The 14,728-nt window shown below is 46.7% G+C and overlaps 1 protein-coding gene across 1 annotated transcript in view; it reads right to left on the bottom strand.

Annotated features, from left to right (window-relative positions):
- The window catches only part of LOC137504558 (vomeronasal type-2 receptor 26-like), a 136,588-nt gene that overhangs the window by 21,693 nt on the left and 100,167 nt on the right, over window positions 1-14,728 (bottom strand). Inside the window, exons 5-6 of the mRNA XM_068233140.1 lie at window positions 4,133-4,357; window positions 687-810 (exon numbers count right to left, since the gene is read on the bottom strand). Of these exons, the coding sequence (XP_068089241.1) occupies window positions 687-810; window positions 4,133-4,357 (349 nt within the window). The remainder of the gene's footprint in view (window positions 1-686; window positions 811-4,132; window positions 4,358-14,728) is intronic.

Here is a 14,728-nt window from a genome sequence, read left to right as displayed (position 1 = left end):
TTTCAATATTAACCCAACCTTTTAATTCACCTCTATACGTCCAATCAAACATCCTAAACAGAATGCACGCTTGATAATACACCCTTGGATCAGTAAGCCCCAACCCACCCCTCTACTTAGAACTAATTAAGGTCCCATATACTAACCTCGATACCTTATCCTGATAAAAGGATAATTAAGTTTTATCTGATTCATCAAAGAACCAGTCATAGAGATATTAGGAGCCTCCAAAGTTGACATATTAATTTTAAAATTTGAAAAAATCCCAGGGTCCTTTCCAATAAAATGCAATTTAAACCACTGACAAGTGAGAACATACTTAATAATACTCAAATTACTCAAAAATAATTTTGATAATACCCTTTTACCTACTTTTTGGTAGTTTTCCAATTACAAAGTACTGGACAGTTAGTTTAAAAGGAAGTTTAAAATGATCTCTTAGGAAAAAATTTAGTCAGGTGAAAAAATATGAATTGGGTCCTGGTGCAGTAGGGTTTGATGTAAAAACTTGAAATTTTGAAATTGTGTGTTTGTTTGCTTTCAAATTAAATTTGCAATTACAATCATTTTTAATCACAGTTATTCAGCAAGAGTAATACAAAGAAGTCCCTGAAGCCTTTAGCCCTTTAATTTTCCTTTGTCCAGTGGCTGACAACTTTCCAGAGATTCAAGCAGATGTTCCTCACCTGTCTGGTTGGAGATCTCGCCCTCTGCACAGGGCACACAGTAGTAGCAGCACCTCTGTTGTCCTTCCTGAGGGACCTTCCTGTAACCGGGGAGGCAGCTGGGAGTGCACACTGAAGAGGGGATCTGTCATAAAATAAATATTCAAATCATTTGTAAACTGGCGAAGATGATGTGCAGCCACCTAAAGATTTGTGGACATTCTTATGAGAAAACAACCCTCCCTTCCTATTGTACTTTTATGTCACTAGGGAAGTACAGGGAGGCGGTAAGGTTGGGACCAACTTCCATAAAGGGACCAACTTCCATAAAGTCTACATTTCGATAATAGAGTGTTCTAATTGAAAAAAGCCTGATATGCTTGGGGGGGGGGGGGTGACTTCCAGTCATATAAATAGATAAATAGCATGGTATCTGCAAGCTATGTACTACATTTTAAAGGGACTCCGAGCTCAAAAAATAATGAAAATGGAACTCACCATGGGCTTTCTGCAGCCCAGTGTAGGTCGGAAGGTCCCACGACGGTGTCCTGGCTCTTCTCCCAGGTCTTCTCCCAGAGATGGCTGCCCGGCGGCTTTCGGGCGGCTCCAGACGACACTGGCCCGAGTGTCGGGCTCTCTCTTCCACATACTTCACGGCTCACTTCATCACGCCGGCCGCATCGCGTCATCACGGTGGCCGGCTTAACAGTACAGCGCATGTGCAGTTTAATAAACAAAAAAATAAGATAAAAGTCAAATCAACTAAACAAAAATTGCTACACTTAAAGGGACTCCGAGCTCATAAAAAAAATGAAAGTTGTACTCACCTGGGGCTTTCTCCAGCCCAGTGCTGGTCGGGAGGTCCCACAACGGCGTCCTGGCTCCTCTCCTTCTCCCCGCTCCGGAATGGCTGACAGGCCGCAGCCCGGGCGACACTCTCCCGAGTGTCGGGCTCTCTCTTCCGCATACTTCACGGCTGACTTCATCACGCCGGCCGCATCGCGTCATCACGGTGGCCGGCGTGGCAGTACGGCACATGCGCGCTTTAATCGCGCATGCGCAGTACTTTCACTCCGGCCGCCGTGATGACGCGAGGCAGCCGGCGTGTGACTTAATACGCGTCATACGCGGAAGGAGCAGCCCGAAACTGGGCCGAGTGTCGCCCGGGCTGCGGCCTGTCAGCCATTCCGGAGCGGGGAGAAGGAGAAGAGCCAGGACACCGTCGTGGGACCTCCCGACCAGCACTGGGCTGGAGAAAGCCCCAGGTGAGTACAACTTTCATTTTTTTTATGAGCTCGGAGTCACTTTAAAAGGACTTCGAGCTAAAAAAAAAATGAAAATGGTACTCACCGTGGGCTTTCTGCAGCCCAGTGTAGGTCGGGAGGTCCCACGACGGCGTCCTGGCTCTTCTCCCAGGTCTTCTCCCAGAGATGGCTGCCTGGCGGTTTCCGGGCGGCTCCAGGTGACACTGGCCCGAGTGTTAGGCTTTCTCTTCCGCATACCTCACAGCTGACTTCATCACGCGAGAGCCCGACACTTGGGCCAGTGTCACCTGGAGCCGCCCGGAAACCGCCAGGCAGCCATCTCTGGGAGAAGACCTGGGAGAAGAGCCAGGACGCCGTCGTGGGACCTCCCGACCTACACTGGGCTGCAGAAAGCCCACGGTGAGTACCATTTTCATTTTTTTTTAGCTCGGAGTCCCTTTAAGTGTAGCAATTTTTGTTTAGTTGATTTGACTTTTATCTTATTTTTTTTGTTAACTTAACCAATTCCAGAGCATAGACTGGGGGACTGTAGTCTATCTGTAAACAGACATCCCTAATCTTAATTAGGGATAATATTATTTTTACTACTCTGTGGTGAACAAACCAAGAACAAGAACTGTACGTATGCACATAAGTAGACTTATGCTTTAAAGAGTTTCCATCCAACCCCCTATTAAAGCCTTATCTCCGACCTCTCCTAATAAGTTCTCCAAAACATTATTAGGTACTTTGTATTCTACCATCTACCAAATTTGACTGCCCCTGCTTAGAAGATATTTACTCCCCTTTCTAATTCTACATTTGTGTCAGTCCAATGCATTATCACTGTTAGGTTAGGGGTGTTAAATGAGGGATGTCCACTGCTTTTAAAGGTAATGTTAGATGTCAGATACTCACCTAAGGAGAGGGAAGGCTCTGAGTCCTAATGAGCCTTCCTTCTCCTCTCCCGGTGCCCTCAGGATCCTCCGTTCAAATCCCCCGCCACAGGGGACTTCGGAAGTCTTCGGGAGCCGAGTCCTCCCGAAGACAGGCGGCTCCATACTGCGCACGCGCGAGTGCGTCATAGAGGGCAATCGCACATGTGCAGTATGGAGCGGCCCATCTTCCAGAGCCCGAGTGCTCCCGAAGACTTACGAAACCTCCCTTCGGTGACGGAAGTGCCAGTATTTGACCGAAATGGTCCAATACTGCTATGGGGGATCCTGAGCGGGACCGGGCATCGGGAGAGGAGAGGGAAGTCTCATTAGGACCGAGCCTTCCCTCTCCTTAGGTGAGTATCTGACTTTTTTTTTTAGGTGGGTTCCCATTCTCTTTAAAGGACTTACGAGGCCAAATTATTAATAAAAAAAGTTAAAAAAGTGAAGTACCTGCATCTCTTTAAAAGACACGGAGGACGCCATCCGCGCCCTCCGTGTCATTCCGCCGGGTTCCCGCCGCTCAATAGACCCCCGGCCTGTCACGACCGGAGCTGGCCACGGCTGCACAGTCCACACCTGCCGCGAGTGCGGCTGTGCAGCTCTAGGGCCAACCCCCCGATCAACGCTACAGTAGCGTGAATCTGGAGGTTGGCCCTAGAGCTGCGCAGCCGCACTCGCGGCAGGTGTGGACTGTGCAGCCGCGGCCAGCTCCGGTCGTGACAGGCCGGGGGTCTATTGAGCGGCGGGAACCCGGCGGAATGACACGGAGGGCGCGGATGGCGTCCTCCGTGTCTTTTAAAGAGATGCAGGTACTTCACTTTTTTAACTTTTTTTTTAATAATTTGGCCTCGTAAGTCCTTTAAAGGAATGTTCCCTGCTTAAAGGAAACCTGCAATGGAGCCAAAAACACTCAATTTCAGTGGGGGTTGAATAATTTTGAACACAACTGTATGTAGTACTGTATCTAGTAGAATCCTTATTTGGAGGATTCTCTGCTGCAATTCATCATATGTACACATATTTGGGGGGGAAAAAAATCAGAGATGGTACAGGTAAAAAAAAAAGGTATTAATATTATTATTTCTTTTAAACCCCCCCCCCCCCCCAACAACAACAACAAAAACTAAACAATACTAAAGTTGTTTGGATAAACTTGTATGTGACTGAGAAATGTAAACACGAGGACAGAACATAATTGTCAAAATTGATCTGGTAAGGAAATAGATTTAGAACACCAGTACTGAAGCAGTTGTCTGTTGTGTGCTATTGTTGATAGAAATATCACCTGGTTAAATCTGGGATCCCAGTGAATGGCTTTGTCGGTGCGCAGAAACTGGAGACCATCAGGACCTTCAGCAAAATACCCAACTTGTAGCTTTTTCATTGTTTCATTAGGAAATATAATGAAGTTAGATACACTGAAGTGGGCCGGTACTGATCCCTTCTCGTCAAAGTGTATGAGGTCTCCACCGGTGGTGTTAAATAAAAGGCTTTTTAAATATCGATGGAGCTGGAGAGAGAAGAAAATTATAGTTTAACAGTAAACAAAAGATGTGAAAGGTAATTTCATTTGCTTATTATAATTGATATTTCAACCAGCAGTTGCAGTGGTACGAAACCCAGAATTCATCTGTGGTCTAAGGCAGGGCTCCTTTCATGCCGGTATGGCACTTATTGCTGTAATGCTCTTTAATTTTGCTGAATATTATGAAAAAGACTCTACAGAGGCGAAGCAATTGTTAATGTGTTCTCTCTCACCTGAAAGGTGGCTTGTCGGACATTAGAGTTAGTTTTATTGGCTAATACTAAAATATCTTTTAAATATTACAACGCATGTAGTAAGCTTCTTACATATCTCCTAAAGTCCGATCAGAAGAGCATGGTAATCCCTAGAATAATGCCTCTATCAGGGGACCAGGGATGTGCAGAGGGTCCTTAAAGAGACTCTGAAGACTCCTAAAGTGACACCTTTTTTAGGCAGTATTCCTAAGCATTAATGGCTTACCTGAAACGCTGTTATCCCACGGCAAAATACGGCTTTCATCCACCTCCCGAATACCGGGGAAAAACTCCACGACTTTCAAAGTCATACATTTTGCTCCCCGGGGAGCCAGAGCTTTGAGCTGCAGCTTTGCCTCCATTTGCATCAATCCACCGCTGATCTCCGCCTCTCCCCCGCCCCTCTCAGTGAAAGATCCACGGGAGATTGACGCGAATGGAGGCAGAGCGGCAGCTCAAAGCTCTGCCTCCAACAGGAAGGAGCCTCGCAATTTGCCCCGGGGATTTCGGGGTGATTAAAGCCTCGCTTTGCTGCGAGATAGTGGCATTTCAGCTTAGCCATTAATGCTTTAGAAGACTGCCTAAAAAAAGTGCATTTTAGGAGGCTTCAGACTCTCTTTAAAGAGAATCTGTATTGTTAAAATCGCACAAAAGTAAACATACCAGTGTGTTATGGGACATCTCCTATTACCCTCTGTCACAATTTCACCGCTCCCCGCCGCATTAAAAGTAGTCAAAAACAGTTTTTAAAAGTTTGTTAATAAACAAACAAAATGGCCACCAAAACAGGAAGTAGGTTGATGTACAGTATGTCCACACATAGAAAATACATCCATACACAAGCAGGCTGTATACAGCCTTCCTTTTGAATCTTAAGAGATCATTTGTGTGTTTACCTTCTGTCCCCCTGCAGCTATCATCCACTGAATAGTGACAGGCTGTGAGGCTGATCGTTTCTTCCTGCAGACAGCTCTGCCCTGTCTGTAATTCCTCAGTATGTATCAGCCAGCTCCTTCCACAGCCTAACAGAGGAGGATTTTTATCCAGCTCTCTTCTCTCACTGATAAGAGAGCAGAGACGCTGCTGGCTTATGTAAATAACACACACACGGGAGTGTGCATAGAGGGGCCTGGAGAGGGGTGTGCATAACAGATCAGCACGGAAGAGTTGGCAGCCTTCCAGACACAGGGCGACAAGTCCGACAGCGGAAAGATACATTGATTTATTACAGAGATGGTGATAGTAGAAAGTGCTGCAGTAAGCCAGAGCACATTAGAATAGGTTTAGGAACTTGTAGGATGGTAGAAAAAAGGATGAAATTTTTCTTACACAGCCTCTTTAAGTGGGGTGCTCAAATTTAAAAAAGGGCCTTGCGCACCCCCCCCCCCCCCCCCAAATATGCATAGTAGTACCTACAAGTGGTGGGGGACCTTCCCCCACAGCCCCCTTGCCCTGCAGTGATGTGACCTTTACCCACCCGGCTCTCAAACTATCCTAAAACATACCCTTGAGCCCCTCCGCTTGACACATACATTCAGTCACAGAAGCTCTGGCTGCATTCAGTGGTGTTGAGTCAGTCCCGGTGTCACTGGTGGCCGCACGTTCCCCCCTACTCATTTCTGGCTAGGGGGTACTGGTTGTCATGTGGGTACTGAATGCAGATGCTGGGGACAATGTGGGTTCTGGGTGTGGGTACAGGGTGTCATGTGGGTTCTGGCTATGGGTAGGTATCAAGTGTCATGCAGGTATTAATTGCAAGTACTTAGTGCCATGTGAGATCTGGGTACATGTACTGGATGTCCTGTGGGTGCTGGGTGCAGGTACTGGGTGTAACATAGGTGCGGATACTTGGTGCCATGCCTGTACTGGGTGCAGGCTATGGATGGGCATTGGGTGTAGCATGGGTTTTAAATGCAGGTTCTTTCGGTGTGGGTATGGCTTAAGTGGGTGCTTGGTGCAGATAGTGGGTGCCATATGGAGGCTGTATGGAGGTGTAGGTACTGGGTGCAATGTTAGGCCTGGGGACAGGTAATGGATGTCAAGTGAGTACTGGGTGCTAACTTTGGGGGAAAGGGGTGTGGGTGGATGTTGGGAGAAGCAGAGATCACAAGATGTCAGTGTGGGTGCTGCAGGAAGGGGAAGAAATTAGGGGTGCTGGGGGAGGGAGAGATCAGTTTAGGTGCTGTTTAGGTGATGAGGGAGGTCACTATGGGTGCTGCTGGGGACAAGACGGGTGCCATTGGGGGAGGGAGAGGTCACTGTGGGTGCTGGGGGAGGCAGGATCACTGCAGTGCTAATGCTGGGTAGGGAGAGGTCAGTATGGGTCCTAGGTGAAGGGAGAGGTCACTGGGAGCACTGGGGGGGGGGGGGAGAGGTCACTGATGTCAAGGAGGCACTATCTTACCTGCTCCCACACAGCTGTGGAGATGGTTACACTAGGAACCTTGTATGAAACCTCTTTACTCCAAAGTGTCCCAGATGGGGCAGGAGCTTCCCATGGGCGGTGGATGGGGCTTATCGTGACCGGGGCGGAGCTTATTTTTTGCAGCCAAAGGGGCCTTTTAATGGGCATCCAGACCCCCCCTCCCCCTCCCTGCACATGCCTGCAGGGGACATCTGCTCCACATCATCTGATATCTCCCACAATTTTTGCTGCTACTCATCCTAGGGTACAGGTGTCAGAGGAGATTCTGAAGGTTTTCTGGGGTACCTGGCCCTGGCCTGCTTTTCTGATAAGCCCATTAGAGATCTTGAGGACCCGACCACCGAAGATGGAGCTGCAGACACAATCTCCTCTTTTAAGAAAAATAAAATTCCTGGGCCAGAGGAAATCCCAAGAGTGCTGCTTGCAAATTTTCACATTCAAAATGCAAATTTCGATTTTCCCAATATGGTCAAAGAAAACAAAATGTCATTATTTTACAGCAAAATTTTGCAAAAAGTGCCACAAATTGCTTCTTTTTAGCTCGAAAATTTATTTGGTGGGGTAAGTCCACCCTTACCTTAGCTGTAAAGTGGCAATTTGTTTAAAGTCAAAAGATTCTCTTTAAAAAAAAAAATAGAAGAAGTGGAAAGATAACTTTATTTCACAAAGCCTTTTATTGTAAGTACTTATTGAGGGGCGTAACCAGGATTGCTCGCCAGTGATCTCATATTCGAATTTACCCGTGATCACGGGTAGATTTTCATGAATCCAGAAGTCAAATTCGAAGATCGATATCAATCACGAATTCGAAATCGATTGGATCCGAATTTTACACTCAAATTTTAATTCAGCTACCGTCGCCCAAAACCCGCCAACTTTAAGGATTAATAGCAAAGCCCCCTTAAATGCCAGAATCACCAAATTTGCAGGTTATGTTGAGAAGAAAAGTAGGAGCAAGGGGGGAACATTTTTTCTTCTTCAAAAATACCTTATACTTTGTGAGAAAATCGATTTTAAAAGATAAAAGTAAAAAAAAAAAAATACATTTAAATGTCGCAGGTCAAAGAGTGTGGGAAATATTTCCTAGCAGTTAAGAGCAAAGGCCCCTTACATCCTAGCAACACCACATTTGCAAGATATGTTAAAACTATAGTGGGAAACAATATAAAAAAAATTAAACATTTTTAATTTTGTGGAATGTTCTGTGTGTGAAATCTGAAAAAAATGGGGTGGGGTCCCTCCTTCCCGAGCCTCTGTAACCCCTTGACCCCCATGCAGGCTGGGATAGCCAGAATGCGGAGCCCCGGCTGACTGGGGCTTCGCACCCTGAGCTATACCAGCCCACATGGTCCATGGTATGGGAGGGCTCCGGGGGAGAGGGGCGGACAAGCCTTCCCCTCTCCCCCTGAGCCCTTGTCCAATCCATGGACAAGGGGCTCTTCCCCACCTCCAGTGCCCCAGGAGTAGGTGGGGCAACGACTTCCTGGGGGGGGGGGGTTCATGGTGGCATCTGGGAGTCCCCTTTAAGAAGGGGACCCCGATGCCCACCCCCCTCCCAGGAGAAATGAGTATAGGGGTACAAAGTACTCCTTACCCATTTCCGTAAAGGATTAAATGAAATAAAAACGCAACCACAAGCAAAGTATTTTAATATTCTTAATTAACCAGAAATACTTACCTGTCTGTACCTTTAAAAAAATGTTCCCACGCCAATATCCTCGGTAAATGATCCAACGAATACAGTATCCTCTAATCTTGCGATCTTCAATTACCTTGATTGAAGATTTCCCACAGCAATTAGCTATACTATAGCTTAGAATGCCTCCTGCAGACGCATAGCTCCGGCTCCCGCTGTCCTTCCCGCCTCCTCACCTGTCACCCTCACCTAGCCTGGCACTTGGTGCACCCATGGGTGCACCGGGTGCAAGCCTAGGCGAGGGTGACAGGTGCAGCCAGGTGGAAAGAGACAGCGGGAGCCGGCAGCTATACGTCTGCACAGGACGCATTCTAAGCTATAGTAACTGACTCATGAATGAGCCGGTTCTTTTTGTATTGAATCGAATAAATCAGTTCAGAGCCGGTTACTATAGCTTAGAATGCATTCTGTGCGGATGTATAGCTGCCGACTCCCGCTGTCTCTCCCCACCTGGCTTCACCTGTCACCCTCACCTAGGCTGGCACCCAGGCTTTCATTGGGGCCTAGGTTTTGAGGGTACAAAAGTGCAGGTTTCTGCCGAAAGGTAAGGTAAGGGCCCAAAACTCACCAGCTCTGAGCCCCCTTAAACTCCCTACAAAGCCTGAAAATTTGGAGCTGCTCAGCCGTACCATTCGGCAGAAACCTGTGCTTATGTACCCTCAAAACTTAGGCCCCAATGAAAGCCTAGGGGGATTTTAGCACATTTGCACCCCCTTAACTTTGGTTTGCAGAGATGTAGGGAACCCAAAATTGGAGTGCAAGTACATCAATATGTCTGAGATTCAGACTTTGCTAACGGCCATGGCTGTAATTTATGTTCGTCAGAATCGCCACCAGTACCTTTGCAAAAATAAACAGGTTTTTTGTGACCCTAGGCTATGACCTCTTTGGCCTAGGGGCCTGAAACTCAACAGTCCTGAGCCTGCTAAGCAGGGCCGGGCCGAGGCATAGGCTGGAGAGGCTCCAGCCTCAGGGCGCAGTGTAGGAGGGGGCGCACAATTCATTCAGCTGTCATTCCTAATTGTGTTTGAAGCAGAAAGAAATAAGAAAAGGAGATGCATGGAAGTGACTACAAGCCAGATAACTAGAGATTAAGGTGTTGGGGGCTCTAGGGCACCTTAGTCTAATAGCAATCAGTGTGTGACGGCTGGGGTCGGAGGGATAGGGGGGCGCACTTTGGTGTCTCAGCCTTGGGTGCTGGAGGACCTTGTCCCGGCTCTGCTGCTAAGAGTCCCTACAATGCTAGAAAATTTGCCACTGCTGAGCCATCGTCCTTTGTAAAAATGTGAGATTTTGCAAAGTGAACTAGGAAGCCCAATGAAAGCCTATGGGAGATTTTAGCACTTTTGCACCGCCGTAACTTTCGTTTGCAGAGATGTAGGGAACCCAAAATTGGAGTGCAAGTACAACAATATGCCTTCTACCTGCATGAGACATGTCGGGAGATTCAGACTTTGCTAATGGCCATGTCTGCGATTTATGTTCGTCACCACTCCCAGTACCAAAAATGCTAAAATCCCCCATAGGCTTTCATTGGGGCCTAGGCTTTGATAGGTACAAAAGCGCAGGTTTCTGCCGCACGGTACAGCTGAGCATCCCCAAATTTCCAGGCTTTGTAGGGAGTTTAAGGGGGCTCAGGGCTGGTGAGTTTTGGGCCCTTACCTTAACGTTCGGCAGAAACCTGCGCTTTTGTACCCTCAAAACCTGGGCCCCAATGAAAGCCTATGGGGGATTTTAGCACTTTTGCATCCCCGTAACTCTGGTTTGCAGAGATGTAGGGAACCCAAAATTGGAGTGCAAGTACAACAATATGGCTTCTACTTGCATGCGACATGTCGTGAGATTCAGACTTTGCTAATAGCCATGACTGTGATTTATGTTCGTCAGAATCGCCACTAGTACCATTGCAAAAATAAACAAGTTTTTGTGACCCTAGGCTATGATTTCTTTGGGTTAGGGGCCTGAAACTCACCAGTCCTGAGCCTCCTAAGAGTCCCTACAATGCTAGAAAATTTGCCACTGCTGACTGAGCCATCGTCCTTTGGAAAAATGTGAGATTTTTGAAAGTGAAATAGGAAGCCCAATGAAAGCCAAGGCAAAATTCAGCGTGTTTGCACCCCCATAATTCTGGTTGATTTATCACCCACCGACTTTAGCAGTTAATAGCAAAGGCCTCTTACAACCTAGCAACTCCAAATTTGCAGGACATGTAAAAAAGATAGTGGGAAACTATATATATATATATATATATATATATATATATATATATATATATATATATATATATATATACAGGGAGTGCAGAATTATTAGGCAAATGAGTATTTTGACCGCATCATCCTCTTTATGCATGTTATCTTACTCCAAGCTGTATAGGCTCGAAAGCCTACTACCAATTAAGCATATTAGGTGATGTGCATCTCTGTAATGAGAAGGGGTGTGGTCTAATGACATCAACACCCTATATCAGGTGTGCATAATTATTAGGCAACTTCCTTTCACTTGGCAAAATGGGTCAAAAGAAGGACTTGACAGGCTCAGAAAAGTCAAAAATAGTGAGATATCTTGCAGAGGGATGCAGCACTCTTAAAATTGCAAAGCTTCTGAAGCGTGATCATCAAAAAATCAAGCGTTTCATTCAAAATAGTCAACAGGGTCGCAAGAAGTGTGTGGAAAAACCAAGGCGCAAAATAACTGCCCATGAACTGAGAAAAGTCAAGCGTGTAGCTGCCAAGATGCCACTTGCCACCAGTTTGGCCATATTTCAGAGCTGCAACATCACTGGAGTGCCAAAAAGCACTAGGTGTGCAATACTCAGAGACTTGGCCAAGGTAAGAAAGGCTGAAAGACGACACCACTGAACAAGACACACAAGCTGAAATGTCAAGACTGGGCCAAGAAATATCTCAAGACTGATTTTTCTAAGGTTTTATGGACTGATAAAATGAGAGTTAGTCTTGATGGGCCAGATGGATGGGTCATTGGCTGGATTGGTTAAGGGCAGAGAGCTCCAGTCCGACTCAGACGCCAGCAAGGTGGAGGTGGAGTACTGGTTTGGGCTGGTATCATCAAAGATGAGCTTGTGGGGCCTTTTCGGGTTGAGGATGGAGTCAAGCTCAACTCCCAGTCCTACTGCCAGTTTCTGGAAGACACCTTCTTCAAGCAGTGGTACAGCAAGAAGTCTGCATCCTTCAAGAAAAACATGATTTTCATGCAGGACAATGCTCCATCACACGCGTCAAAGTACTCCACAGCGTGGCTGGCAAGAAAGGGTATAAAAGAAGAAAAACGAATGACATGGCCTCCTTGTTCACCTGATCTGAACCCCATTGAGAACCTGTGGTCCATCATAAAATGTGAGATTTACAAGGAGGGAAAACAGTACACCTCTCTGAACAGTGTCTGGGAGGCTGTGGTTGCTGCTGCACAAATGTTGATGGTGAACAGATCAAAACACTGACAGAATCCATGGATGGCAGGCTTTTGAGTGTCCTTGCAAAGAAAGGTGGCTATATTGGTCACTGATTTGTTTTTGTTTTGTTTTTTAATGTCAGAAATGTAAATTTGTAAATGTTGAGATGTTATATTGGTTTCACTGGTAAAAATAAATAATTGAAATGGGTATATATTTGTTTTTTGTTAAGTTGCCTAATAATTATGCACAGTAATAGTCACCTGCACACACAGATATCCCCCTAAAATAGCTAAAACTAAAAACAAACTAAAAACTACTTTCAAAAATATTCAGCTTTGATATTAATGAGTTTTTTGGGTTCATTGAGAACATGGTTGTTGCTCAATAATAAAATTATTCCTCAAAAATACAACTTGCCTAATAATTGTGCACTCCCTGTATATATATATATATAATTGGGGGGGGATAATGTTCTGCGTGTGGGAAATCTGAAAAAAAAAGAAGCCTCTGAAACCCCTTGTCCCCCATGCAGGCTGGGATAGCCAGAATGCGGAGCCCCGGCCAACTAGGGCTTCGCACCCTGAGATATAAAAGACCGCATGGTCTATGGTATGGGGGGGCTCCAGGGGAGAGGGGTGGCCAAGCCTTCCAATCCATTGACAAGGGGCTCTTCCCCACCTCCGGTGCCCCAGGAGGAGGTGGTACAATGACTCCCGGGGGGGGGGGGGGTTCATGGTGGCATCTTGGAGTCCCTAGATTTCCAAACCCCCCAGGAGAAATGAGTATAGGGGTATTACCCATTTCCACAAAGGGTTAAATGAAATAAAAACACAACTACGAGCAAAGTATTTTAATATTCTTAATTAACTCGAAATACGTACCTGTACCTTTAAAAAATGTTCCCACGCCAATATCCTTGGTAAATGATCCAACGAATACAGTATCCTCTTATCTTGCGATCTTCAATTAAGTTGATTGAGGATCTCCGCCTCCCCCACATAGCAGAGAATGCTCCCGCTGTTCTCCCCGCCTCCTCACCTGTCACCTCACCTAGGCTGGCACCTGGTGCACCCATGGGTGCACCGGGTGCCAGCCTAGGTAAGGTTGACAGGTGAAGGCAGGTGGGGAGAGACCGCGGGAGCCGCAGCTATACGCTTGCACAGGACGCATTCTAAGCCTATACTAACCGGCTCATGAATGAGCTGGTACTTTTTGTATTGAATCGAATGAATCGGTTCAGAGCCGATTCATTCGATTCAATACAAAAAGAACAGGCTCATTCATGAGCCGGTTAGTATAGGCTTATAATGCGTCCTGTGCAAAAGTATAGCTGCGGCTCCCGCGGTCTCTCCGCACCTGGCTGCACCTGTCACCCTCATCTAGGCTGGTACCCAGTGCACCCATAGGTGAGGGTGACAGGTGAGGAGGCGGGGAGGACAGCGGGAGCTGGCAGCTATGCGTCCCACAGGACGCATTCTCTGCTATGTGGGGTGCAACGGAGATCTTCAATAAACTTAATTGAAGATCACAAGATAAGAGGATACTGTATTTGTTGGATCATTTACCGAGGATATTGGCGTGGGAACATTTTTTTTAAAGTTACAGGTAAGTATTTCGGGTTGTATAAGAATATTAAAATGCTTTGCTTGCTGTAGTGTATTTCATGTAACCCTTTGTGGAAATGGGTAAGGGGTACTTTGTACCACTATCCTGGGAGGGGGTGGGCACCTGGGGTCCCCTTCTTAAAGGGGACTCCCAGATGCCACCATGAACCCCCCCAGGGAGTCATCACCCCCACCTCCTCCTGGGGCACCGGAAGTGGGGAAGAGCCCCTTGTCCATGGATTGGACAAGGGCTCGGGGGGAGAGGGGAAGGCTTGGCCGCCCCTCTCCCCCGGAGCCCCCATACCATGGACCACGCGGGCTGGTATAGCTCAGGGTGCGAAGCCCCAGTCGACCGGGGCTCCGCATTCTGGCTATCGCAGCCTGCATGGGGACAAGGGATTACAGAGGCTGGGGAAGGGGGACCCCACACCATGTTTTTTTTTTTCAGATTTCCCACACTCAGAATATTCCCCAGAAATAAAAAAAATTAATTTATTTTTTTAAATATTGTTTCCCACTATCTTTTTTAACATATCCTGCAAATGTGGTGTTGCTAGGATGTAAAGGACCTTTGCTATTAACTGCTGGGAAATATTTCCCACGATCTGTCATTGACCGGCATTTAAATGTACCGTTTTTTTCTTTGAACTTTTAAAATCGATTTTCTCAAAAAGTATAATTTTTGAAAAACATCTGACGCTATTTCCTGTAAATAGCGTATGGCACTTAGACATCGGACTTCCGCTGTGGAAGCATGGTATCTCTGTGCTCCTGCCGCCGCTGCACCTATTGCTGATTAATGCTGGAGGGAGAGCGCTGAGGGGAGAGCCCGAGGTGAGGGAGGGAGTGGCCAATGCCAGAGGGGCCCTGGGCCCTCCACAGTTGCATGGGTTGCTGCCCCTATTGTTATGCCACTGTACTTAGTTCTTTCTATTGCGAAAACTGTATTTACTCTACAAGGT

This window comes from Hyperolius riggenbachi, chromosome 4, assembly GCF_040937935.1.
Source record: "Hyperolius riggenbachi isolate aHypRig1 chromosome 4, aHypRig1.pri, whole genome shotgun sequence".
Lineage (NCBI taxonomy): Eukaryota > Metazoa > Chordata > Amphibia > Anura > Hyperoliidae > Hyperolius > Hyperolius riggenbachi.
This window is presented reverse-complemented; position numbering and strand designations above follow the sequence as displayed.